At 48.2% G+C, this 24,275-nt stretch overlaps 1 protein-coding gene across 2 annotated transcripts in view; it reads left to right on the forward strand.

Annotated features, from left to right (window-relative positions):
• Positions 1 to 24,275, forward strand: part of RASSF2 (Ras association domain family member 2) — a 50,388-nt gene that overhangs the window by 21,328 nt on the left and 4,785 nt on the right. The window contains exons 5-11 of one of the 2 annotated variants that reach the window (XM_053270039.1): positions 609 to 697; positions 6,905 to 7,065; positions 8,517 to 8,618; positions 10,318 to 10,369; positions 11,918 to 12,039; positions 15,936 to 16,033; positions 18,191 to 22,380. In XM_053270039.1, the coding sequence (XP_053126014.1) occupies positions 609 to 697; positions 6,905 to 7,065; positions 8,517 to 8,618; positions 10,318 to 10,369; positions 11,918 to 12,039; positions 15,936 to 16,033; positions 18,191 to 18,260 (694 nt within the window). In that variant the 3' untranslated portion in view covers positions 18,261 to 22,380. Of the gene's footprint in view, positions 1 to 608; positions 698 to 6,904; positions 7,066 to 8,516; positions 8,619 to 10,317; positions 10,370 to 11,917; positions 12,040 to 15,935; positions 16,034 to 18,190; positions 22,381 to 24,275 lie in introns of those variants that run through there. The other variant, XM_053270038.1, reaches the window with a different exon arrangement.

Consider the following 24,275-nt stretch of genomic DNA (forward strand, 5'->3'; position numbering starts at 1 on the left):
GTCTATCTAGCTCAGTATTGTCTACACAGACTGGCAGCAGCTTCTCCAAGGTAGCAGGCAGGAATCTCTCTCAGCCCTATCTTGCAGATGCTGCCAGGGAGGGGACTTGGAACCTTCTGCTCTTCCCAGAGCCCTGCTTAGCTAAGGGGACAAGTCATGCGTGCTACCCCAAGACCAGCTTGCCTCTCCCTCTGGTTGCCTTCTCCCTTAAAACTGTCTGGGGCCCTCAGACATTTTCACTTGTTGGGGGAAAAGATACAGGGGGGCAATTTTGTGGAAGCCAATTTTAATTGACGGAGCTAAAATCTGAGGGCACAAAGACCCAGTGAATTGACCAGCATCATCAGAGGTTGCTGAAGACAGATAGCTGTGAAGTGTCTCTTGAATGGGAGACTTGGATTAGGCACTTTGCTTAAATTACAGTCTTTTAATCCTGCATTTCCTTCCCTATCTCAGAAAGGCAAATATATTAACCAATTTAGCCAACAATTTTTTAACTGATTGCAAACTCAAATTAGGATCTGTTGCATCAGTCCACGTTTCTAGAAGACCTGGAGAATGTCTGTACATTTGTTTGAATGTTCTCGCTTTGCTTCCTTTACAATCAGGTCTGTCCTAAAGCCTGCTACCTTACCGGAAATTCAGGTAACAGACGCCGAACCCTCTTCTGACGGTGATGGGCCTGATGGTGGAGCTGGTAAGACTGGGGGTGGGGTGGGGTGGGGAGAACCACAGAGTCTTGACAGGGGGCTTGGGGTCCTTGCCACTGTAAAGCTGGGAGTCTCCTACTTGGAGCTTTTACTTGCATTATTTCTGAAAGGCATAGTTATTATTATTACATTTCTATCCCGCTCTTCCTCCAAGGAGCCCAGAGCGGTGTACTACATACTTGAGTTTCTCTTTCACAACAACCCTGTGAAGTAGGTTAGGCTGAGAGAGAAGCAACTGGTCCAGAGTCACCCAGCCAGTCTCATGGCTGAATGGGGATTTGAACTCGGGTCTCTCTGGTCCTAGTCTGGCATTCTAACCACTACACCACCTCTGTGCAAGAATGTCTAATGATTCAGTAGCCAAAGGGAACAAAATTAATGGATTTCCCCAGTACTCTCTTCCCCATAGTCTAATCCTAGATAAATGATCTGTGCCAATTTTCCAGAATCCTTGTATACTATTGTGCTGTGCCAAGAAATAGGACCAATGATAAATATTTACATACTGCTTTTCAACAAAAGTTCCCAGAGCAGTTTACATAGAGAAATAAAATAAGTAAAGATGGCCCCCTGTCCCCAAAGGGCTCGCAGGCTAAAAAGACCCAGCGACAGCCACTGGAGGGATGCTGTGATGGGGCTGGATAGGGCCAGTTGCTCTCCCCCTGCTCAGTACAAGAGAATCAACACTTTAAAAAGAAGACCCCCAATTGAATCCCTGGCAGCAGCTCCAGGTAGACCGAAGGAAGATCCCTTTCTAAAACCCTAAAATGTTTTAAACATTTTAAACCCTGTCAGTGCAGGCAACACGTTGCTAGGGGAACTGACAGTCCCACTGGGTGTCAGGCAGCTTCCTGTGTGGTGGGGAAGAATCCTTAGCTCAATAAGGTGATGTCTACTCCACATATGCAGAAAGCCCCAGTTCAATCCCTGGCACCTCCAGTTGAAGGATCAGGTAGCAGGTGATGGAAGGGGCCCTTCCTAGGCCTTGGAGAGCTGCTGCCAGTCAGAGTTGTTATTATTTATTTGATTTCTGCACTCTGTGCAGAACTAGATGGATCAATGATCTGGAACCCAGGGAGCTGCCTTCTACTGAGTCAGACCCTTGGTCCATCTAGCTCAAGATTGTCTACCCAGACTGGCAGCAGCTTCTCTAAGGCTGCAGGCAGGAGTCTCTCTCATCTCCTATCTTGGAGATGCTGCCAGGGAGGGAACTTAGAATCTTCCACATGCAAGCAGGTAGGGGCTCTTCCACTGAGCTGTGGCCCAATCCCGAGGGGAATATCTTCCAGTGCTCACACATGTAAGTCTCCCATTCAAATGAAAACCAGGGTGGACCCTGCTTAGCAAAGGGGTCCATTTATGCTTGCGACCACAAGTCCGGCTTCACATGTTCAAAACCTGATACCAGACACTGGTGTCCCCAAATGTTGGTTAGTTTGCTAACTCCTGCTAACTGTGCAAAGAGGCACCCTTTTAAAGTGGTGATTCTTTTCTATTATCCAGGGTTGTTTAGCTGTTTGAATGTTTAATTGGTTTTATTCTGTTTTTACAGTTTTGATTTTGTTTTGTTTTTATTCTGTTGTAAACCGCCCTGAGCCATTTTGGAAAACAAACAAATTAAAAGGGGAAGAGCAATTTGCCCTCTCCAACCCCAGCACAGCATCCCTCCAGTGGCTGTTGCTGGTATCTGGCTTGTGTTTCTTTTTTTGATTGTGAGCCCTTTGGGGACAGGGGACTATCTTATTTATGTATTGCATATTTTTCTATGCAAACCGCTTGGAGAACTTGGGTTGAAGAGCGGTACCTAAAAATTCGTACTTGTAGTAGGAGTTGGTTTGTTTTGCACATTTCTGTACCGCCCCATATGCAAATCTCTGGATGGTTCACAATCTAGAACAGCACAATTAAAACATTAGCACAATTAGCACAATTTAAAAATATATTTAACAATTCTTAAACTTAAAAATTCAAAGCTTTAAAACTATAAATTTAAACAGGAATGTTACTTTTCTGTAACTTCTCCCCATAGAAGCAAAGGATTCACCTCTAAGCTGCCATACCAAGTGGTTTAAAATCTGTTTTACCAGGAGGGCCAAAAGATATGCTTCAACAGGACGGGAGGGAGGGAGGGAGCTGTGCACATCACAGATCTTGTGGAGCCTGGGTGGTTTTTGCCAGCGCTGGCTGAACTTGGGCGCTCTTACTTTCTTCCTCTCCGAGTCCTCTCCGAGTTCACGATGTGACCAGCATGAGAAACAGAGCCAGCCTCCCCCTCCCCTTGGCCAAACGCACAGACTGTGGTGTGGAGGAACTTGCTCTGCTTCCCCTTTCCTTGGCAACAACAGCTCTTGCCTCTGCAGAAAGAGAATAACAGAAAGCATTGTTAAGCAGGGTTGCCATGGGGAAGTAAACATTTCCAAACTGGGCGCTCTGGTCGTCTCTCCCCCCATCGCTGCGTGAGCAGAGCTCAGTCTTCCTGTTTAAGAAAACAGAAGGTACCACACAGGTTTGGGGAGCTTCAAAGCTCTCTCCAATCTGAGCTTTGTCACGGCTTTTCTTTTAGAAACAGAAATGTAGGTAACCAGATAAGCCACCCGGCCCCCTCTGGTCATCATCATGGCAGCATAATTATCAGTCCTGTGGAACAAGGGCGAACTCCCGTTTTTGTTCTGGGATTTCCCGCCTTAAAAAGCAGCTGTGGGGCCAGAGTTGGATCGGGGCACAGGAGGTGCGGACACTTTTTCTCCGTGCAAATTTGCTGCCTTTAAACCCTGCCCCGCCTGAAGCGGCTCTTAGCTGAGGAAGTGAAAACATTCACGTTTTTGTGCTCTTTCTTTTCTCCCTCTGCACCTAATAGCAGATTCTGGGATTGGGGATGTGGTGTGGGGGGTGGAACAAGAGCCCCCTCGCCTCATCCCGATTGCTTTAGTTGTGTGTGTGTTTTACGAGAACCCTGAAGTCCACGATCCAGAGTCAGGTGCGAAAGAGTGGCATGAGTCCATAGACCAGGAACTAATAATAATAAAAATCTTTATTTGTTAGCCGCCCCATAACAAATGGTTCTCTGGGCAGCTCACAACAGGAAAAATCATCCAATAAAAACACAAAAGACGACAAACAAATTACAACACAAAATTGAAACTACAAAATGCAGTACAAAACATTTCAAAAAGGTTTTAAAATCAAATTTTAAAAGCTTGAGAGAGGTCTTCGAATGGCATCTAGAAGAACAAAGTGACAATGCCAGGCAAGCCTCACTGTGGAGGCTATTCCACAGACGAGGTGCCACCTCTGAAAAGGCCCTCTCCCTAGGAATCACCTGCCTCACCTCATTTGGCTGAGGCCCTCAGAGCAGGGCCTTCTTAGACTGTGAACCCTTTGGGGTCAGGAATCCTCCTCCTCCTCCTCCTCCTCCTCCTCCTCCTCCTCGAAAACTGCTTTGAGAACCTTCTCATTGAAAGCAGTGTGTAGCCTGGAAACAACCAGGGGCAGATTTGGTTTTTGCCTGTCATTTCAGAAAGCTCTTTGAACTTTGATGGTTGAAACCATTCAGTAAGTGTTAAGTTGAGGCCCCCAAGCGACATGGATCCTGCCTATCTTCTGATAATCGCTTATGACTTTTCCCCACATCCTCTTCTCGTTGGCTCTGCCCTTTCCTCCGCACAAAACTGCCACGTTGCCTTCTGTCAGTTATTCTGCATGTGTTGTTGCACAATCGGATGCAACTGGTAGAAATTCTTCAAGAACAGTGATAGGTTGCGATGTCCAGACGGACCAGTCTTGATCTATCTAACCTACTTGCTTGAAATCAGCTGAGTTGTGAAACCCACTCCAAGTGTTGGGTTCACATCTTACTTGATTTCAAGTGGCCAAATTAAAGCACGCTGCCCTGGAGGAAAGGCAGGGTGAACAATTCTCGTTTTAACGGCTTGTTCGTAGTGCCGTGTCCCTTTGTGCATGGACTTATAAAGGAACATGCAGCGCTATGAATAGCTGACCTTTGGCGTAGAACTCCTGTCGCTTGCCTGGCCTGGACTCAGAAGATAATGAAATCCTTCTTAATCCATTTTTAATGGGCTCCTTAAATTCTCACTTGGATTTTGGATCGCACCATGAAACAGCCTTCCCACATCAGCTCCTGTTTCAAACCCTCAACAAGTTGGCAAGAAGCAGTTTTGTAGTCTCTTTGCATTTGTTATATCCTGTTTTCCATTTTCAGTAAAACCCTCAAAATGGCTAACCAACATATAAAGAATTTTATGTAAGCAAAAAACCCGCTTGCCATTAAAAAATCAGTTTATTTTAATGCTTAGATGTAGACTTGGACAACAGGTCACCATTGGTTAATTGCTCTAATAGCTCTTTGCCTGCCTGCACAGAAATTTCAGCTTGCGGAGATGGTATGACAAAAATTACTACTACGGTACTACTACTTGCAGTAGTAGTAATTTACTGCTTTTCAACAAAAGTAAGTTCTCAAAGTGGTTTACGAGGGGGGGGGCGGGGGGCAGGCAGGTGGGGAAGGTGGTTCCCTGTCCCCAAAGGTTCTACGGTCTAGAAAGAAACTCAAGATAGACACCAGAAACAGCCACTGGAGGGACGCTATGCTAGGGCGGAACAGAGACAGTTGCTCTCCCTCTGCTTAATATGAAGAGAATCATCACTTGCAGAAGGTCCCAGATTCCCTTCTGGCATCTCCAGATAGGGTTGGAAGAGACTTCTGCCTGCTGCAACCTTGAAGAAGCTGCCGCCAGTCTGTGTAGACAATACTGAGCTAGATGGACCAAGGGTATGACTCAGTTGAAGGCAGCTTCCTGTGTTCCTAAAAGTGTCTCTTTGCCCAGTTAGCAGGGAATAACCAGAACAATAACGCTCTCCACAATAATGTAAATACAGATTCTGGGCTTTGTATGTGGCGTGCCAGCATTGTTAAGGAATCCTCAGATGACGTAGAAGGCTGTAATTTGTTGCACATGGCACCCAAGAGACCCTGATTCCTAGAGAAGCCTGAAAATGGCGTGTCTGGTAGTCAAAACTCTGGCCGTGACTTTTATCTCCGGATAGTGGCAGCATTCCAACACACGGCTCACAAAAGCCACAATTGCAGCTGAATGTTGGCTGCATGAGAACCCAGCATGCTCAACCCTCCTCAAAGTTGAATTGGCCTTCAGGGACCTTGTAGTTTCAACCAAGAATGTGTACCTTTGCTTGCAGAATGTCAGCTCAGTGGAGGAGTGTATTTCCATAAAGCAATTTACCAGTCTCTATTCCCACTTTAAAACAACAGCAGCATACCTTCCATCTCCCCACTCGACCCACATATTTGCAACTGCTGGTAGATTGAAATTCAGATGCACAAATCTGCTTTAATGGAAAACCTGGACACACTCCATCCAAAATGCATTTTCTGGTCATCGGAGACAAAGCTCCTGAAAAGGAAGGCTCCGTAGAAATTGTGAGCTGTTGTAATCCTACGCTGAGATGCTTTTCTTCATAGGAGAAGCTTGCAAGGTGGTCCTTAATGCTCCTCTTCCTAGGACAAGTAGGCGGGGGTGGAAGTTTTGTGCATGTTTCCCTGATTCTTAGTATCCTGATTGTGAGCTTTCTGGAAGCATAGGGCTGCTCTCTGTTGGAAGCTGGATGCTAAGCTCGATGGACCTTCCATCTGCTCCAGCAGGGCTAATGTGGTGATGTTCTCAATAGCACCAGTCAGGGAGAGAAAAGGAGAAGTGTGTGCATGGTTTACCTTGTGTGTTCATCCCGCCCGCTAGCTGGGATTCAGCCTCTCCTCTCTGTAGCAAATATTTTGGGAAGCAGAGATAGTATCATGAATTGTCCCCTTTGCTAAGCACTGTCTACCTTGGTTTGCCTTTGAATGGGAGACTACATGTGCATGCTGTAAGATATTCCCTTAGGGAATCTCTTCCCCTTTCTTGGGGTATGGGGCTGTAGAGCCTCTATATGCTTGCACACCAAAGGTCCTAGATTCAATCCCTACCAGCATCTCATGGGTGGGTGGGAGAGACTCCTGCCTACCCCCTTGGAGAGCTGCTGCCAGTCAGTGTAGACAAGACTGAGCTAGATGGACCAAGAGTCTGACTCGTAAGGCAGCTTCCGGTGTTGTTCTGGGTTTGGACCGCTTTCCTTGTGTTCAGCTTCCTTTCCTCCACCTTCTGATTTCATTGCCATTTCAGATGCCAAAGATCTCAAGGGGCAGCAAGAAGAGGCGCCTCAGCTGATGCGGACGCGGAGCGACGTTGGTGTGCGCCGCAGGGGGAACCTCCGCACCCCGAGCGAGCAGCGTCGGATCAAGCGCCATCGCTTCTCCATCAACGGGCACTTCTACAACCACAAAGTAAGCCCCTCCCAAACCAAAGGGTGATCGGCACATAGGGAGCTGCCTCATACGGAGTCTGGCCATCGGTCCATCTAGCCCAGTGTTGTCTGCACTGACTGGCAGTGACTCTTCAGGTTGACAGGCAAGAGTCTCTACCTGGAGATGCTGCCAGGGACTGAACCTGGGACCGTCTGCATGCAAAGCAGATGCTCTTCCACGGAGCTACAGTCCCTAAGGGGGACATATGTAGTGGTGGTACATCTGCTGGTAACCTCTAGGCTGGACTACTGCAATGCGCTCTATGTGGGGCTGCCTTTGTACATAGTCCGGAAGCTGTAGCTGGTCCAGAATGCAGCAGCCAGGTTGGTCTCTGGGTTATATCAGAGAGACCACATCACTCCTGTGTTGAAAGAACTACACTGGCTGCTGATACGTTTCCAGGCAAAATACAAGGTGCTGGTTGTTACCTATAAAGCCCTAAACAGCTTCGGCCCTGAGTATTTTAAGAGAACGTCTTCTTCGCCATGAGCCCCACCGCCTGTCAGGATCATCTGGAGAGGTTCTTCTGCGGTTGGCACCTGCTCATCTGGTGGTTACTCAGGAACAGGCCTTCTCCGTTGCTGTCTCTGGACTTTGGAATGTGCTCCCTGTTGAAATAAGAGCCTCCCCATCTCTGGCAGCTTTTGAAAAGGCACTGGAGACACATCTATTCACCCAGAATCATAATTAGATTGAAAGTTTTTTTTAAAAAAAAAATAATACTGGGTTTTAAATATTTTTAATGTTTTAAATGACTTTTAATTGTTAATTGATTTGACATTTTAAATGATTGTAATTGTAAACTGCTCAGAGACACAAGTTTTGGGAGGTATAGAAATATTTTAAACAAACACAAACAAACAAATAAACAAGATATCCACAGGGTTCATATGTAGTTTTGGTCTCCCATCCTAATGCAAGCCAAGGTGGACTCTGCTTAGCAAAGGGGGCAATTGGTGCTTGCAGCCACAAGGCCAGCTCTCCTCCCTGATCGCTGGGTTGCAATCGGATGTGAATAGATGTCAGTGAAGAAGGAAAAGGCAGATGGAGAAAAGAAGACAGAAAATACTCCCCCCACCCGGCAAATTGGTTTTATAAATGTTGTGTATCTTAGCAGGAGTTCCAGATTTCATAAAGGGACAGAATGTTGATAGTAAGAATATGTAATTTGGCCATTGCAAAGTTCCACCATAACTGTTTCAAAAACTGGCCTTTCCCGGTTGATACTCAACTCATTTACTCCACAGCCCTCTTGCTTCTGCATCTGATAACCATTTCTTTTTCCACGGCTGGTTTCTACAAGAAGGTACCCTTGCCCACAATGCCTGGCGAATGCAACTTCCTCTGCTGACCATAAATCCCCGCTTCTCCCCTGTTGATCTCTCCCAGACTTCTCGTCTCCTGACTCTGTCTCTGCTCCTTTTCACCAGACTTCGGTGTTCACGCCAGCATATGGCTCCGTCACAAATGTCCGCATAAACAGCACAATGACGACGCCTCAAGTTCTGAAGCTGCTGCTTAACAAGTTTAAGGTGAGCACCCCCACCACTGCCCCCCTGAGTCCTTTGATGCTTCTCATTGGTTAATTTTACTATGGATCATGCCGGGACTGACCTGAGTCCGTTGGATGTCCCAGGTGGAGAATCCCAATGGTATGTGTTTCTCTCTGCTGACTAGCATGGAGTGGAGTCCACTGGGGAATTCTCTTACTCAAGGAAGAAGAAGAGCTAATATGAGCCTGCTGTGATAAAGCATCTGCCTTGATATCTAGACCTGCTTGGGACAATCTCCTTAAACAAAACGTAGTTCAGACCAGGGGTTCCCAACCTTGGCTCTCCTAAGGTTCTTAGATTACAATGCCAGGCATCCACTGCATTGTGTTGGGGCCAATGGGGGTTGTAGTCCAAGAGCAACATCTGGTTTAGGTGATTGAATGAGCCATGGTGAGCCTCAGACTTGTGTGCTCCCCTCCCTTGGAGGGGGAGAATTGTGTCCACTGCCTACAGAGGCATATAGTGGGCGGTATATAAATATGATAGTCAAATAAATAAATAATCTTATTCTTCTTTCTTTTTCTGTGTAAACTGCTTTGTGAACTCTTGTTGTTGGTTGGAAAGCCGTATATCAAATATTTGTAATAATAAAATATTTGTAATAATAGGAGGCCGAAAGCATCAACTTTTGGGTTCTGAATAAACCACTGTTTCCTGTGACCTCTGAACTTGAGAAACTGTAACTTGTTCTACTTTTAGTTAATTGGAACAAAAACAACAACAAAAAAGGACCCGATCATGGCTTCAGCTCCTGGTCTGTGCACTTACTGTAGTTAGAATAAACCGCAGTTCCACAAGTTCAGGTGCAACGGGAAACGGTGGAAGCAAAAGCTCCACAGATCAGGCTCCTCCCCTTGTGCTCGGAGGAGGGGACATCTAGGTTATTTTGGTGCCCAGACCACCCCTTCCGTGAGCCCCCCCGCCTGAGGCCCCCCCATCATTTTTTAAAAAAAGAAAAGGACCCTGCATTTGGGGGGGGGGGCTCCAGAAGCCCGCTGCACCAAACCGCTGATCTTGTCTCACAAGCGACAATCTGTTCAAACTCTGCAGGCCGGCTGGAGCTCTTCGCAGTTCTCAAGGGCTGCTGGGCCAAACGGACCGCCCAGTGGCCGCTCTGCCCACTGCCCTCACTTGGGCGGCGGGAGGGAGGCCAGCCGTGCACATGCCAGCCAGAATTATGGGAAAGGTGGGTAGTTTGGTGGGCAGCAGGAGGACCCCTGGACATTTCGAGGCCCCCCCAGACCTTGGAGGCCACGGAGCGGGGCCCCAAGGTCCGGGGGTAAGAGTGCCTTTGGGCCTGAGGGTTTCAGTGGCTCGTTCACAAACACCGGAATGGTTGAGGTGAGGCTCTGAGGTGGCCCTCCTCTTGTGCAGTGCCCTCTCCTTTCAGCAGAGGTTTTGCAGGAGATCTTCTCAGTGGATTGTTCCCCATCTGTCCCCCATTCCTCCACCCTTAATGTCGCCGAGCATCTTCTGTCTGACAGAGCTGGTTCCTAGAGCACAAATAGCAGCACCCGCCTTGGAGTGTCAGTCCCGGGGGACCTGAGTGCGCACTGGATGTATTAGCAGCTCTCTCCAAGCCCAGCAGATCTTCCGCCAGCAGCTCTTTAGAAGGCAGCCCAGTAAACGTTGTGCCCGCAGGGACTGACACTCCCCTGTGCCTTTCTTCTGTTTCCAGATTGAGAACTCGGCCGAGGAATTTGCCCTGTACATCGTCCACACCAGCGGAGGTGAGTCAGCTGTGAGCGTGTCCTGAGGGGAATGAGGCTTTGGGAGACGGGCTGGTGTGGCACAGTGGTGAAGAGTCTCGGCTGTGAGCCAGAAAGTCCCCAGTTCAAATCCTGCCTTGGTTGCAAACCCACTAAGATGGCCTTAGGGTGGGGCTAGACATTTTAGGGGCCACGTGGCTATTGAGGACAGCAGCCAGCTTGCATGAAGTCATTGTGTCCCAAATTTTCTCACTCCCACAAGCAGCCGCCAATGAAGCAATTTCCCTTTTGCTTCACACCTGCCTCACCAAGGAGGCAATAGAATCCTGAAATTGATGTGAATACCAGTTCGTCCCTGGGTCCGCCTTTTAGCCAATCAAACAGACTTAGTGGGGATCAATTAGAGGCAATTTTATTTGCTGCTGCAGCCAGCAAGGTAAATCAATGGGCTATTGCTCTGCATTGAAATACAAGTTGGTTATAGGTGCATCTTACGTTTATACAGACAATCTGAATGATGTTGACACCCTAGACATAGTATACTTGGCAACAAAATGGTGGACTAAGTATCTAGTACGCATGCGAATGATTCATTGTTCATCTGGTGATCACTCCTTATTTGGTTGCATCCTGTTTTCTAAACTGTCCTGTGAGAACCAAGGCAAGTTTCTTTAGATACAATTTAGTGGAGAGAGATAATGACGTTGATCATGTGAGGCCGTGTCCTTGAGCTGGCCTGAGCTGGGCTGGGGTTACTTTAAGTTAGAGTGAGGTATTCTAAGTAAAATGGAGTTACTTTGGTTTTCTAAAACACATCAAAATGGTAGAATGGACTGTTCCATTTCCAAGTGCGGGCACTGGTGCAGGGACTGCTATATCTGAATGTTTCCTCACTTCAAAAATCTTCGCCCTGCAAGGAAAGAACTAGCATGCAAGGAGAAGAGTCTAATTCAGTCTGTGTCCTGCTCTGCTAGTCTTCTGCTTGCAGGGGAGAGAGTTGTTCTTTTTCCATTTCTTTTCACATAGAGCATTCACAGTAGGCCCATGCACACATTATGTTCAATACTTGTACAACAAGTGTACACTGGTACAGTCATTCACCTGTTATGCTCAATGGGGTACATAAGTATACCCTATCTCTACCATGCATTTGAAGGGCCTGTATCCAGCTTCACTTTAAAAATGAGCACAGGTACAGTCATTCACACAAATGCATGTACAAGTGTACAGACATCTGTACACTTGTACAACATAATGTCTGAATCGTGTTTTCCGGCACATCCACAATCTGGCCACCTTTCTCCTTAATTGAAAAACTTTGCATCAGTGGCTTGGATGTGTAATAAAGCGGGGAGGATCTGAAGTACTGGAAATCTGCACCGAGGTCTCTTTTTTAAAGACAAAACATAAAACCCTGCAATCAAATGCAACTGAGCTGCTTTCGTGCCAGATCCAGTCAACCTTCCTGGTGAACAAGTGTAAAAGTCTCGGGTGGCTATGGGCTTGGGGGTGAGCCCCCCTCTTCTCCAGAGCCCCCTAAGCTTCATTTTTGCTCCCTGTTCTGTGCAGAAAAACAGAAGCTGAAGGCGACTGATTACCCGCTGATTGCTCGGATCCTGCAGGGACCTTGTGAGCAGGTGTCCAAGGTTTTTCTCATGGAGAAGGACCAGGTGGAAGAGGTCACTTATGACGTGAGTTGCTTTGCACTGATGTGCCACTTTCATAATCCAGCGTAACGTACTGTTTCGCCCTTCTAAGTCAGTCACAAACACAGGGATTCCTAAAAGCAGTACAGCAACCTTGCTGGAAGAATTAGCAAATTGAGACAGGGAGGCACACCCCTGATTTTTCTGGAAGTAGCTCTGAATTTGTTCCCAGGTAAGTGTACTTCACCGGGTGTATGTGTATGAGGCTGCTATACAGAGTCAAGCCTTTGGTCCATCTTGCTCAGAATTGTCTACTGTGGCCAGCAGAATCTCTCCCAGGCCTTAGGCAGGAGTCTCTCCCAGCCCAACCTGGATGCTGCCACCAGGGAGTGAACCTCGGACAATCAGCACACAAATCCTGTGGTGGGCCAGAGTCAGGACAACCTAAAATGTTGTCTGGACAGGGACAGTGTTCTATCTGATAGTTTTCATCTGTGTGCGGAATGAATTTTGTTCTGGGCGGCAGTATCAAGGCAGTCTGTGCGCACACGTGCATCCAGAATGGGACCTTCCTGATTCAACCGGAGCAGGATCTAAAATTGAGCGGACATCAAAAAATCTGTGAGCAGATGCAGGTGCACACATCTTAGGGGGATCACTGGACAGGGAATGCCCACTGAAATGCACTGGCTCCTTCCAAATGGCCATAGGAATGCATGGGGTTTCTAAACAGCTATTGGCCGTTTGGAAATTCATTGGCCAATCAAAAATGCAATGGTTTCCATGGCCATTTGCAAGGAACTAGTGCATCTCAGTGGACATTCCCTAGATTTCACATGATCAGATGCAAGGCTTCAGCCTTGTGGACTAGTAACATAGGAAGTTGCCATATACTGAGTAGGGATGTGCAAACCGGTTCGACGTCGAACCTATTTGGTTCGACGGTTCAGGGTCGAACCATCCCGTTCGGCCGCTGCACCTGCGCAATTGGCCTCTGCGTGGCCTTCTAAAAAAAAAATGTTTGCGGACCGAAATGAGCCGGAGGTGGGGTTTGAGGGGGTGCCGGACCGAACTGGTCGGGTCTGGACTCGAACCAAGCCAGCCGGTTCCATGCACACCCCTAATACTGAGTCAGACGATTGGTCCCTTTAACTCGGTATCGTCTACACCAGGCCTGCTCAACTTAGGCCCCCCAGCTGTTTTTGGACTACAACTCCCACAATCCCCAGCCATAGTGGCCAATAGCCAGGGATTATGGGAGTTGTAGGCCAACATCTGCAGGAGGGCCGAAGTTGAGCAGCCCTGGTCTACACTGACCAGCAGTATCTTCTCCGAGGTTTCAGGCAGGAGTCTTTTCCAACCTGAAGATTCTGCCAGGGACTGAACCTGCATCCAAAGCAACCATGAGTGATGGCTCTTCCCCATATGGAGGGGAGGATCAGCCCCTTTGAACCCGGGGAGGCTTCTTTCCAAGCCTCTGTCTTCATCTGAGCTTCATTAGGGTACCTTCGGTACAGAGTTGATCAAGTTTCATGCTTTAATCTTACACTTTGTCCCTTTCCCAAAGTGGACTACACTTTCCCCCGCTTTATATTGGCTCCAAGAGCCAAAGAAATGTTGTATGTTCCAAGCGTCTGCACAGCTTGGCTTTGCATTTGTTGAGCCCCAGAAGCTCAGGGAGGCAGTGGTGAGAAATAGGTTTCTGTTGCCACCCAGTGGCTAGATTGATGCCACTGCAAGCAGACCAATTTTTTTTTTAAAAAAGCGGAATTGTTTGTCTGGTTTTTGTGTTGCTTTGGGTCTTGTATTTGGAACTAGGTGGTTGTGAATTGTCATGTCCACAGAACAGTTCGATGCATAATATTGGCAGCAGTCCAAGCCAGCCCCAGGGTGGTGGAGTGAGAGCTGTTCCGTTGTCTTGGGGGCTGCAAAGGGATTTCGCAGGGCCTGCTCTTGCTGTGTTGGAGACATGCCTCTGCTTTGCTTGTTTTCTTTTAAAGCTGAGCTAGGGATGAAATGCATTTGGGGCTTTTCGGTTTAGAAAAAAGACAGCAGCAGATGGAGTACAGAGGGTTATAAAATTATAAGAGGGTTAAATGACAGAGGATTATAAAATCATGAACAGTGAGGAGGGAGGCTTCCCCGCCCGCTCTGGTTCTCACAATTTTTGCATGTAATTTGTTGCTGTGGCTGCTAACTCCTTTGATAAGATGGGTGTGTGTGTGATGTCGCTATAGTGTGGCTATTTATATTTCTGTTGGTTTTGTCACTTTACTTGTGAATTTGAGTGCAATATCTGCGTGAAGGCAGCATACAAATAAAGTGATAATACTAGAATGGCTTTCCTGGTACATGCTTTTAATAATTTAATATAACTTGGGGTCGCAGGATGTAGCTGATTCACCGCAGGATTGGGGCTACGCGCAGGAAGTATTCTTAAGGGTTCCCAACATGTACCCAGATGTTGTTGGACTACAATTCCCATCATCACCAGCTGGAAGATGGAAGTTGTAATTCAACAGCATCTGGGGATGTAAGGCTGGAAGCGTCTGCTTTCGCTTGTGGAATTTGCTACCCAGAAATGTGACTAGATGGCTTTGAAAATGGGCTCAACAAATTCATGGAGGGTGGATCTGTCAGTGGCTGTTAACCGTGATGGGTAAATGGAGCCTCCGTGTGTAGAGGCAGTGTACCTCTGAAGGCTAGGGACAGACCACTGGGGATGGCCACCCCCTTTCTCTGCTGCTTGTGAGATTCTCTCTGTTAGACGAGATAGACCTTTGGGGAGGATGGAGATGAGGCGGAGGAGAGCTGGTCTTGTGGTAAAGTAAAGTGTGCCACTGAGTCGGTTTCGGCTCCTGGCAGCCACAGAGTTCTGTGGTTGTCTTTAGTAGAATGCAGGAGGGGTTGACCATTGCCTCCTCCCATACAGTGTGAGATGATGCCTTTCAAAATCTTCTTATATTGCTGCTGCCCGATAGAGGTGTTTCCCACTAGATAGGCCTCCTTGGGACTGAACCAGCAAGGCTCTTCTTACTCAACTCTTTAGACCAGGGGTGGGGAAACTTGGCCCTCCAGCTGTTGTTGAACTACAACTCTGAACTACAACAGCTGGGGATGGTGAGAGTTGTAGTTCAAAAACAGCTGGAGGGCCAAGTTTCCCCATCCCTGCTTTAGATGGACCAAGAGTTTGCGTTTGCCAAGGGGACCAAGTGCACCGAACTTCGTGGTGAGGTGGCCACCTTTCGTTCCACCTCCTGATTTTCATTTACTCCTGTGACGTGTGGCCTGGACATATCTTGAAATGCCAGAACATGGCCATTGCCCCACGGGGCGTGCCCAAGAGTCGAGTGTTTGCCAAGCTCTTCTGCCCTCTTAGATGAAGAGCTTTGCATCATCTGCTGCTGGGCAATGCAATGCTTGCAAAAACGGGCAGATTAATCTTTTGGCCGCCCAAAGATTTGCTGCCCCAGGAACAAGAGTAAGGGGGCTTGCAGGGGAGGGAAACTTATTTCTGTCTTTTACTTCTAAAAATGCCACTGTGTAGCAACGGAGGCTCTGCCTGCCTCCTCAACCATCACAGGAGGTGAGGTCGGGCACTGGAAGATGGTGGCAAAAGCGCTCCTCCCTCAAGCCCAGCTTACTCGCAAATGAGACAGAGCGGGCGGTTTGGGGCCTCTGCACATGGACCTCATTCGTCGCCGTCCTCCAGTGCCCGGCCTCACCTCCTGTGATGGTTTAGGAGGCAGGCAGAGCCTCTGCCGCTACACAGCGGCATTTATAAAGCTTAAAGAATTTTTGAAATAACGTTTCCCTCCAAGATGCAGCTCCCCAGAATTTGCTGCCCTAGGCAGCTGCCTATGCAGTAATCCGCCATTGGCTTGCAGAAACGGTTGTTCAAGAGCTCTCTCTTCTGCTGTTCCCCCTCTCTGTCCACGTAGGTTGCTCAGTACATCAAGTTTGAAATGCCCGTCCTGAAAAGCTTCATCCAGAAACTCAAAGAAGAAGAAGACCGTGAGGTGAAGAAACTCAGGCGCAAGTACGTTACGTGCTGCTGCTTAAGTATTTCAAAGGATGACTGCAAGCTGCTTCTTCCCTTTGTCCTCGCCAGTCCTGAAGCATTTTAGGAGTAATGCTTAAAGTGCCTTTTATGGCCCAATCCTACAAATCTTTGTGGTTGTTTTGAATGGAGTTCAATGGGCCTACTCCCAAGTTAAGTGTGCACAAGGCCACAGGTTTAATTGCTCTTGAACTATCCCTCCTGGGCAGAGGCAGCCTGTCATAGCTACCTGTGCCCTAGTAACATCCCGGCTTGACCACTGCAAAGTGTTGTGTGTGGCCGTGCCCTTGAAGACTTTTCAGAAACTGCAGTTGGTTCAAAATGGAGTGGCAGGGATGCTGACTAGTGAGGGTTGATTATTTATACTTTTCCCCCCCTCTCCAAAGAGCCCAGAGTAGTGTACAAGGTTATATGTATTCTCACAACAAACCTGGGAGGTAGGTCAGGCAGAGAGATAAGTGACTGGCCCAGAACCATCCAGTGAGTTTGCCGGGAAATGTAGGACCAGCAAATGGAAGTATTTTTTCACACAACGCATAATCAACTTGTGGAATTCTCTGCCACAAGATGTGGTGACAGCCAACAACCTGGATGGCTTTAAGTTTGGAAAACTTCATGGAGGAGAGGTCTATCAACGGCAACTAGTCGAAGGGCTACAGGCCACCTCCAGCCTCAAAGGCAGGATGCCTCTGAGTGCCAGCTGCAGGGGAGTCACAGCAGGAGAGAGGGCCTGCCCCTTTCAACTCCTGCCTGTGGCTTCCAGCGGCATCTGGTGGGCCACTGTGCGAAACAGGAGGCTGGACTAGATGGGCCTTCTTGGGCCTGATCCAGCAGGGCTCTTCTTAGGTTCTTATGAGTTGCATCTCACCAGTGATAGCAAGACTTCAACGCCTTTCCAAGTAGTTTTACCCTGGTCCCATACTGCATACATCTCTATAGCTTATCTCAAGAACCACCCGCCCTGCTACAAACCTGCCCACACCTTCATATTGCCTGCTGATCCCCTTTCCCTCACCTACTGAGAGCAGAGTGCGGGTGACCGCAGCCAGGCCTTCTCTGTGGCGGCGCCTCATTTGTGAAATGCCCTGCCTTGTTCCATTTGCCGGACTTTCTACACTTCTGTCCCTTTTGGAGCCAGGTAAGAAGGTGTTCATTTACCAGGCTTTGTGATTCAGTTTGCTGCATTTTATATCTCTTGGATTTGGATTTCAGTTTTAAAATGTACAACTAGGTTTTTACCCGAACTCTTTACCTAGTGCATGGCAGATTTATTGTTATAGGTTTGTTGTATTATTTACTGTTATGCTTACCCATATTGAAGATTATTCTGAATTTAAGATGACTCCCTTAAAAAGTGGAGGTTAAATGCAGCTTATTTACTTGAATATTAACTTGAAAGGAACAGGACTCTGAGTTTCAGATGACCACCTGATATTTAATATCAAAAAACTTAAAAAGCTAGTCTTGGGTTCAGATGAATACAATATTTTTAATGCCTTTAATGAGAGTATTTGCATGCACAAGAATCCAATCTTCTTTGCTTAGGGCAGAGAGTGCCAGATGCATCCAACACAGTAGGGCAGTTCAGAAATCACTAGCTTTGGGAGTGTGTGCTTCCCTGCTCCGTGTGAGCTCCAGCAGAATCCTGCTTGTGACTGAGGTTAAGAACAAGCCAAGACTGGTCATGATCATAGGAACCTAGGAAGCTGCCATATACTGAGTCAGACCCTTGGTCTATCTAGTTCAGTATTGTCTTCACAGACTGGCAGCGGCTTCTCTGAGGTTGCAGGCGGGAATCTCTCTCAGCCCTCTCTTGGAGAAGCCGCCAGGGAGGAAACTTGGTGGATGCTGGTTGGAATAAGCCAAGATTGGTCATTTTGGATGTCATGACCAATCTTCTTTTTCACCTCAGCCGGAAGGGAAATTCTCCTGGGGCTCATGGGGACCAGGTGCCCCTGAGGGTCGGGGATGGCATGGGGAACCAAGATCTAACCATGGCTCTGCATGAGTCTCAACCAGCCCAGTGGCTGAATTTCTCACTGAACACTTCAGGAATCTCTGCTCTCAGGCACTACCTGACGATTTCCTTTTAGTTACTCCAGGCTAATGGACCACTTTTGTGGGGTTATCTTTAAGGTATTCGGTCCTGCGGTTAATGATCGAGCAACGATTAGAAGAGGTTGCTGAAGGCCCAGCAACTATGTGAAGTGTTAGTTTTGGCGGACTCTGCCACCACCTGGTGTCTGAAAGAGACGTTTCCAAAAGAAGACTTGTTTACATGACGAATGTGTTACGAGAAGGCAAGGATGGCACTTCCTCCCTGGAACGGAACCTGAACACAGAACCCGCTTGGCCACTGCCTCTTCCTTCCCAGTTACAGAAGCTGAACTCTGTGGTTTCCACAGCTTACTCCGCAGAATCTCTGCATAGAGAGACAGATGAATTCCTGATTCTGGGAACGAGCCATGGGGCAAAGGCATGGTCTTCCAACACCCAGCTGTTAGGAATGGAATGCAGACCTAGATAGACCCCCGGTCTAATCCTGCAAGGGTCTCCTGGGGCTTCGAAGTTGTTGGCTCAGCTGCTTGGGATGTTTCATCTTTGCCACAAAATGTCATTCTGCCCTTTAAACCAAACAACCGGGCATAGGCGTGATAATTGGGGACTGGAGTGATGCCTGTTCTTTGCTGTCTTGGTGCTCTAGGTGAAATATGGAAGTCCTCCCTAGGAGGACTTGGTCTTAGCAGCCTCTCCTCGCCCACCTGCCCTCCGCTGAGCTTGTGGTCTCTTTGACTTCCTCGCCAGGGCTTTGAGGAGCCCCAGTGGGCTGTTTCCCATCCATGAGACTCGAGCCTGGCCTCTGGCCTCCATCTCCTTTCACTGAATAAGGGCCCCTTCTTGTTCCGAAGGAGCCCGGGTCTCTGAGACTAGGCCACATGGAGAAGGGAAACTCTGCTGCCCCGGGCAGGTGTGTCGTGTTTGGCCTGACTCACCTGCCCATCCCTCCTTCCACAGGCCCTCCTGGGCCGTGCTCTGTGCCAATTATGTCCCTCCGTCCCTCCCTCTCTCCTTCCCTCCCAGTCCTTTGGGAAGGACAGAGGGATGCAGAGCCCAAGAAGAGGGTGCGAGGTTTTAATCTTGGCCCTTCAGTGCTGGAAGTCTGCAGAAGTGGCTCGTTGGCTGAGTTTGCACATGGCCAAGAAGTTTATAGAGACGGTGAGGCGCTAGCGGAGGGGGAGATGTGAGCTGTTGGTGCTGGCATTTGGGCCCACGCCCCACCCCCGGTGCTACCAGGACAGACTGCAGGTAGAGGACGTTGCTGGCTTGCTCTGCAGCGCCACTCACAAATGGCCAGAAGATAGTATTGCAGTTCTTCGGCCCAGCAGGGATCAGGTGACCAGAGCAGCCAGTAAGGACCCAGGTGGTTGTGCATAACTGCTGCCTCTAGCGTGCCTTCTCAGTCCGAGTGTCTTGCTCCTCGGTTCAGGTCGTGCTGCTACAGACAGGCCAAGTCTTCTGAGCCACTTGCCGGATGGCCTGCCCCCTGGCCAATAGCCATGGCAGTGATGTGGGATGTGTAAAACGCAAGGTGTGGTGTGGGCTGAGTTTGTCTGTAGGTTCAGTGCACAGGACAGGAAGACAAATCCCAGGTCTATCGATGCTTTATACCACATGTGACGCTTCTTCAGGAGTACCCCAGTTTCTGGCCAGCTCAATGGTTCCACGCAGCGAGTGTGAATTCTGGTAAGACAGGGTTCCCAGCCTAGGGCCCCTGGATGTTGCTGGACTACAGATCCTATCCTCCCCAGCCGTTGTGGCTGGGGATGATGGGAGTCGTAGTCCAACATCTGGGGAGCCAAGGTTGGGAACCCTAGTTATAAACAATTAAATAGGACTGTGTCCTTGATATGCAAGCCAAAGGGACACATTTCCTTGCTTAACTGTAAGGAGAGGGCAAGTGGTTGACCAGTGGTGCTAGCCTCCGTTCAGCTATTGGGTATAAGACAGTCTGCAACAACAGTGGACCTGCTGTAACCATGCGCTGCTTTTTTGCAGTTTGTAACGGAGAAGTTTGTCGAGTGTGAGCCACACAGTTTTGGTGGCCCGACTCGGATTTCTTGAGCCACCGCTGCCCTGGAGTCTGAAATGTGTCTCTTCTCTTCCCCTGCTCCAGGCAGGGTTCCAGTGTTTAAAACGATGTCTGTTCCCACCCACCCCATTCCCCCAGCTCTCCAGATATGGAGGAAACATCCAGGGATATTGCAGAAGACGCCTATAGAAGCACACCTCTAGGGTAGTAATGGAAAGGTTGAGCGTTTTCTTTCTTTTCTCTTCTTTTGGTTCATGCTGGGACATTGTTTTTCTTGGGTCATAACCAAGTGTTGGACTCCGTCCAGCGCACGTGACAGAATCCTGAGAGCTCCTGGATTGAAGCCCGATTCAGACATTCTGTTGAACACTTGTAAAATGAGTGTACAGTGTACCCAGGTAAGATCTGTACACAGGTACAATCATTCACATGTTATGCTGAATGCAGGAACAGCAGGACAGCTCCTAACCAGGCTCACTTTTAATATGAACACAGGTACAGTCATTCACACAAACACATGTACAAGTGTACAGACTTGTCCTCCCAGAGAGGCAGGGAGGAGATCTGGAGTGGAGAAGCGGGCAGGGTGTGTACACTTAAGCCAGGGGTTCCCAACCTTGGGCCCCCAGATGTTGACCTACAACTCCCATCCTCCCCATTGTGGCTGGGGTGATGGTTGTTGTAGTCCAGTGACATCTGAATAGGAGAGAAGCCCCTGTTCTAAGCTTTGTGCTAACTGCTCTCAGGATTTTGCTACATGTCTTCACGTGCAGTCCACCTTTAATGGTCTCTGTGGACTTTATTTTTCTTGTTACAAAAGGGATAATGATGCAGACTGTTTCCTGCAGGCCACGTCTGGAATGCTTCCTCCCCCCCCCCCCCGAGGTGGTGTCTGTTCATGTCCCAGAGAGCCAGTCCCACTGAACTCTGGGGGTCTTGCTTCTGCATAAACCCACTGAGGATGGTGTTGTGGGTCTGCCCCTCTCTCTGCCTCCTTGCTAACCCCATAACACCCTTCACTTCTAAATTGCACTAGATTGTGGATATATATTTTTAAAAGCTCCCAACTTTTTCTGTTCTTTTTAGTATTATTACTTATGCCAAATATCACATGCACAGGAATGTAGCAGCAATAATTTATACAGATGACATTATTTTTAAAAAAGATTTGAAAGTGTACCAGCCCAAGAACAGTCCAAGCGATATGTTTTGGAGGTCTCTGCAGAATGTCTTTTGCAGATCAAATGGCACAAACCGAGGTTCAGTTGTGAGTGTTGTCTGTGCAGTTTTCCTCCCCAATGCACCTTTTCATTCCATTAATGTTCCTGGCTCCAGTCTTTTGTTTGGCAGTGGCACGAGATGGGAGATTGGGCACTTTTGAGAGGCATCCATTTGGTACATGGAGAAAGGTTTCTGTCGGAGACACTGAGATGAACGCAGGGCTGGCTTGGCGTTGCTCTGATTTGTGCTGTGCTTGGCTTTTCACTGCTTCACCCCGGCAACTGAAAGTGCAGGATTAGTAGGAAAAGGGGGATAGAAAGGAGCCATGACAGAGGGTTCTGTGGTTTTGCACTGTGTCGCAAAACTGAATAGAGAGAAGTATCTCTCCCTGTCTCAGAATCTTAGAACTCAGAGATGCATGTAGAAACCATGGTCAGACCGTGCGTAACCACAGCTCCCATAATCCCCAGCCACAATGAAAACTACGCGATGGTCTTTGGCCTCTAGAGGCATCTCCTTCGGTTTGAGGATACTGTGCAGGCATCAGAGTCAGCTGGAATCTTCCTCAGGAAGAAAGAAAAAATGTTCCTGAGGCTCTTGACTGACAAGGCACAAAATGTACGAAATGCAATAAGTGTAGTTTATCCCCCCCCCACAAAAAACCCCATAAACTCAAACATCTGTTGGTTTTGTGAGCTGAACTAGCAATATCATGATCTATTATTCATTTGCAATAAAACTTGGGCTGCTGTTTCCTCTTCAGATTGCTCTGAATATTCCAAATTCCCTTGGATTTATTTTTTATTTTTTTTAAGCTTCTCAGTGTTGTTCATGGGTCTGTCCAAGGTTTGTGCCGCAGGGAAACAAACAAACCTGTAATGTGATGCAAGTATTTTGACTATAGGTTTAATAACACCTCATTGTTAATATTGTTCTGTAAGTTCAGTATAGAATAAAGCACATATGACTAGATTATTTTCTTTTAATTAAAGCACTTTGTGAATAGAAATGCGAACACTGGTACTGGAATTTGTTTGGACATTTGGGGGGGAAGTGGGGTATAAAACAAACAGTGCTGCAGGATGGAAATGAGGGCAGAGTTAAGGGTATAGTTTGGATCTGGGGCGTGAAGTACAGATAAGGTTTGGATCTGGGTCCTGGAATTAGAAAGCGGAGGTTCTCGACCTTGGGTCTCCACGTGTTGTACTACAGCTCCTATTATCCCCAGCCGCAATGGCATTCAGCCATTGTCACTGGGGGTGATGGGAGTTGTAGTCCAACCGCAGCTGGGAGCTTCAGGGTGTCCATCTCTGCCCTATAGCACCGGATAATCACTTCCCCCCTCCCAAATAAGCTTCACTGGCTGGCCTGTGTTGCTTGTGCACTATATTAAGCCTTGTATGGGAACCCTGCGGGGACCTTTTGCTGCCCAGGACTGTGAAAACAGAGGCTTGCGGAGCTCCCCCTTCCACCCTGCACGGCCCAGAAGGTCACGAGCTCGAGCTCGGCAGGTCTGCTGTGAAAAACAAAGGGTCCCGGTCCCGGTCAGGTGGTGATGAAGCTGCAGGCTTTTGTTCCCGGCAGGCCTGCCCTAAAGCTCAGACAGTTGCACTGCCTGCCTTTGCAGGGTTCCAAAGACCAACAGCCTCCTGCAGGCAAAGAGCCTTTTCCATGAGGACCCCAGCCTGTTGTGTCTCTGGGTAGCTGCTGCTTGGAAGCAAGTAAGTGGGCAGAGGAGGTGTTCTGTGGTTTTCTTGGGGCTCTTCTGGACTCGCGACTCGGCTCTTATTCTTATCCACCATCTGACTCCTGGTGGAATTCATGTGGATCCTCTTCTTGCAGGAACTGCTTTGCTTCTCTTTTTGGTATAACTTGCTCCCGGTTTGCACTTTTCTCTGTTTCTTGGCTGCATAAGTGTACATATTTTAAATATTATTTTGTATAGTTTGGGCTTTTTAGAATCCACGCCCCCCCAACCCCCTGCCCCTCTTGGTGCTCTGTCCACAACAAGTCGAAAGCGGCTCCTGAATAGGCTTTCTCCATATTGCTGCAATGCAAGGTTTTTCTAATCGGAAACGAAATCCCACTTGGCAGAAATGACAGATCATAGACAAATGTATGGATTTGATAGACTTCCTTAATATGTCCTTTATGGATGACATTCCAATACAAAGCAATCATAGGAACATAGGAAGCTGCCTTATACTGAGTCAGACCCTTGGTCCATCTAGCTGAGCATTGTTTTCACAGACCGGCAGCGGCTTCTCCCAGGTTGCAGGCAGGAGTCTCGCTCAGCCCTTTCTGGAGATGTTGCCAGGGAGGGAGCCAGCCTATCTCTGATCCACATCTTCTGTCTTGGGGCCTCTGCTTCTTGTCTGCTTGGGCCAGAACTGGCCCGTCAAGGCTGGGACCTTGGGACTTTCTGCCTGCAAGCGGGCAGGTGCTCTTCCCAGAGTGGCCCCATCCCCGAAGGGGATTATCCTACAGTGCCCACACATGGAGTCTCCCACTTGCTTAAAGAAGGTCGTGGAGGTGAATTCTCTTGCCAGAAGCATAATTGTGGCTCAGGACAGAGTCAGAGTCAAAAGTGTGTGTGTGTGTGTGTGTGTGTGTGTGTGTGTGTGTGTGTGTGAGAGAGATATATGACTGAGAAAACCATGGCTGCCTAAGGCCGAAATCTGAGGCTCCAAATGTCTACTAGACCGAGACTAAAGAGACTTGCATTTTGGGCGGTATGTTGATGTGTTAAATACTACAGCAGAAGACGTTCTCAGCCTTAGGTCCCCAAATGTTGGACCACAACCCACCACTCTCGACAGCTTCCCCAGCCTTTGACCACTGTGTCTGGGGACGCTGGGAGTTGTCGTCCAACAATATTGGTGGGCAACAGATTGGGAGCCCCTCCTGTGA

The sequence above is a fragment of the Hemicordylus capensis genome, chromosome 8, assembly GCF_027244095.1.
Source record: "Hemicordylus capensis ecotype Gifberg chromosome 8, rHemCap1.1.pri, whole genome shotgun sequence".
Taxonomy (NCBI): Eukaryota; Metazoa; Chordata; class Lepidosauria; order Squamata; family Cordylidae; genus Hemicordylus; species Hemicordylus capensis.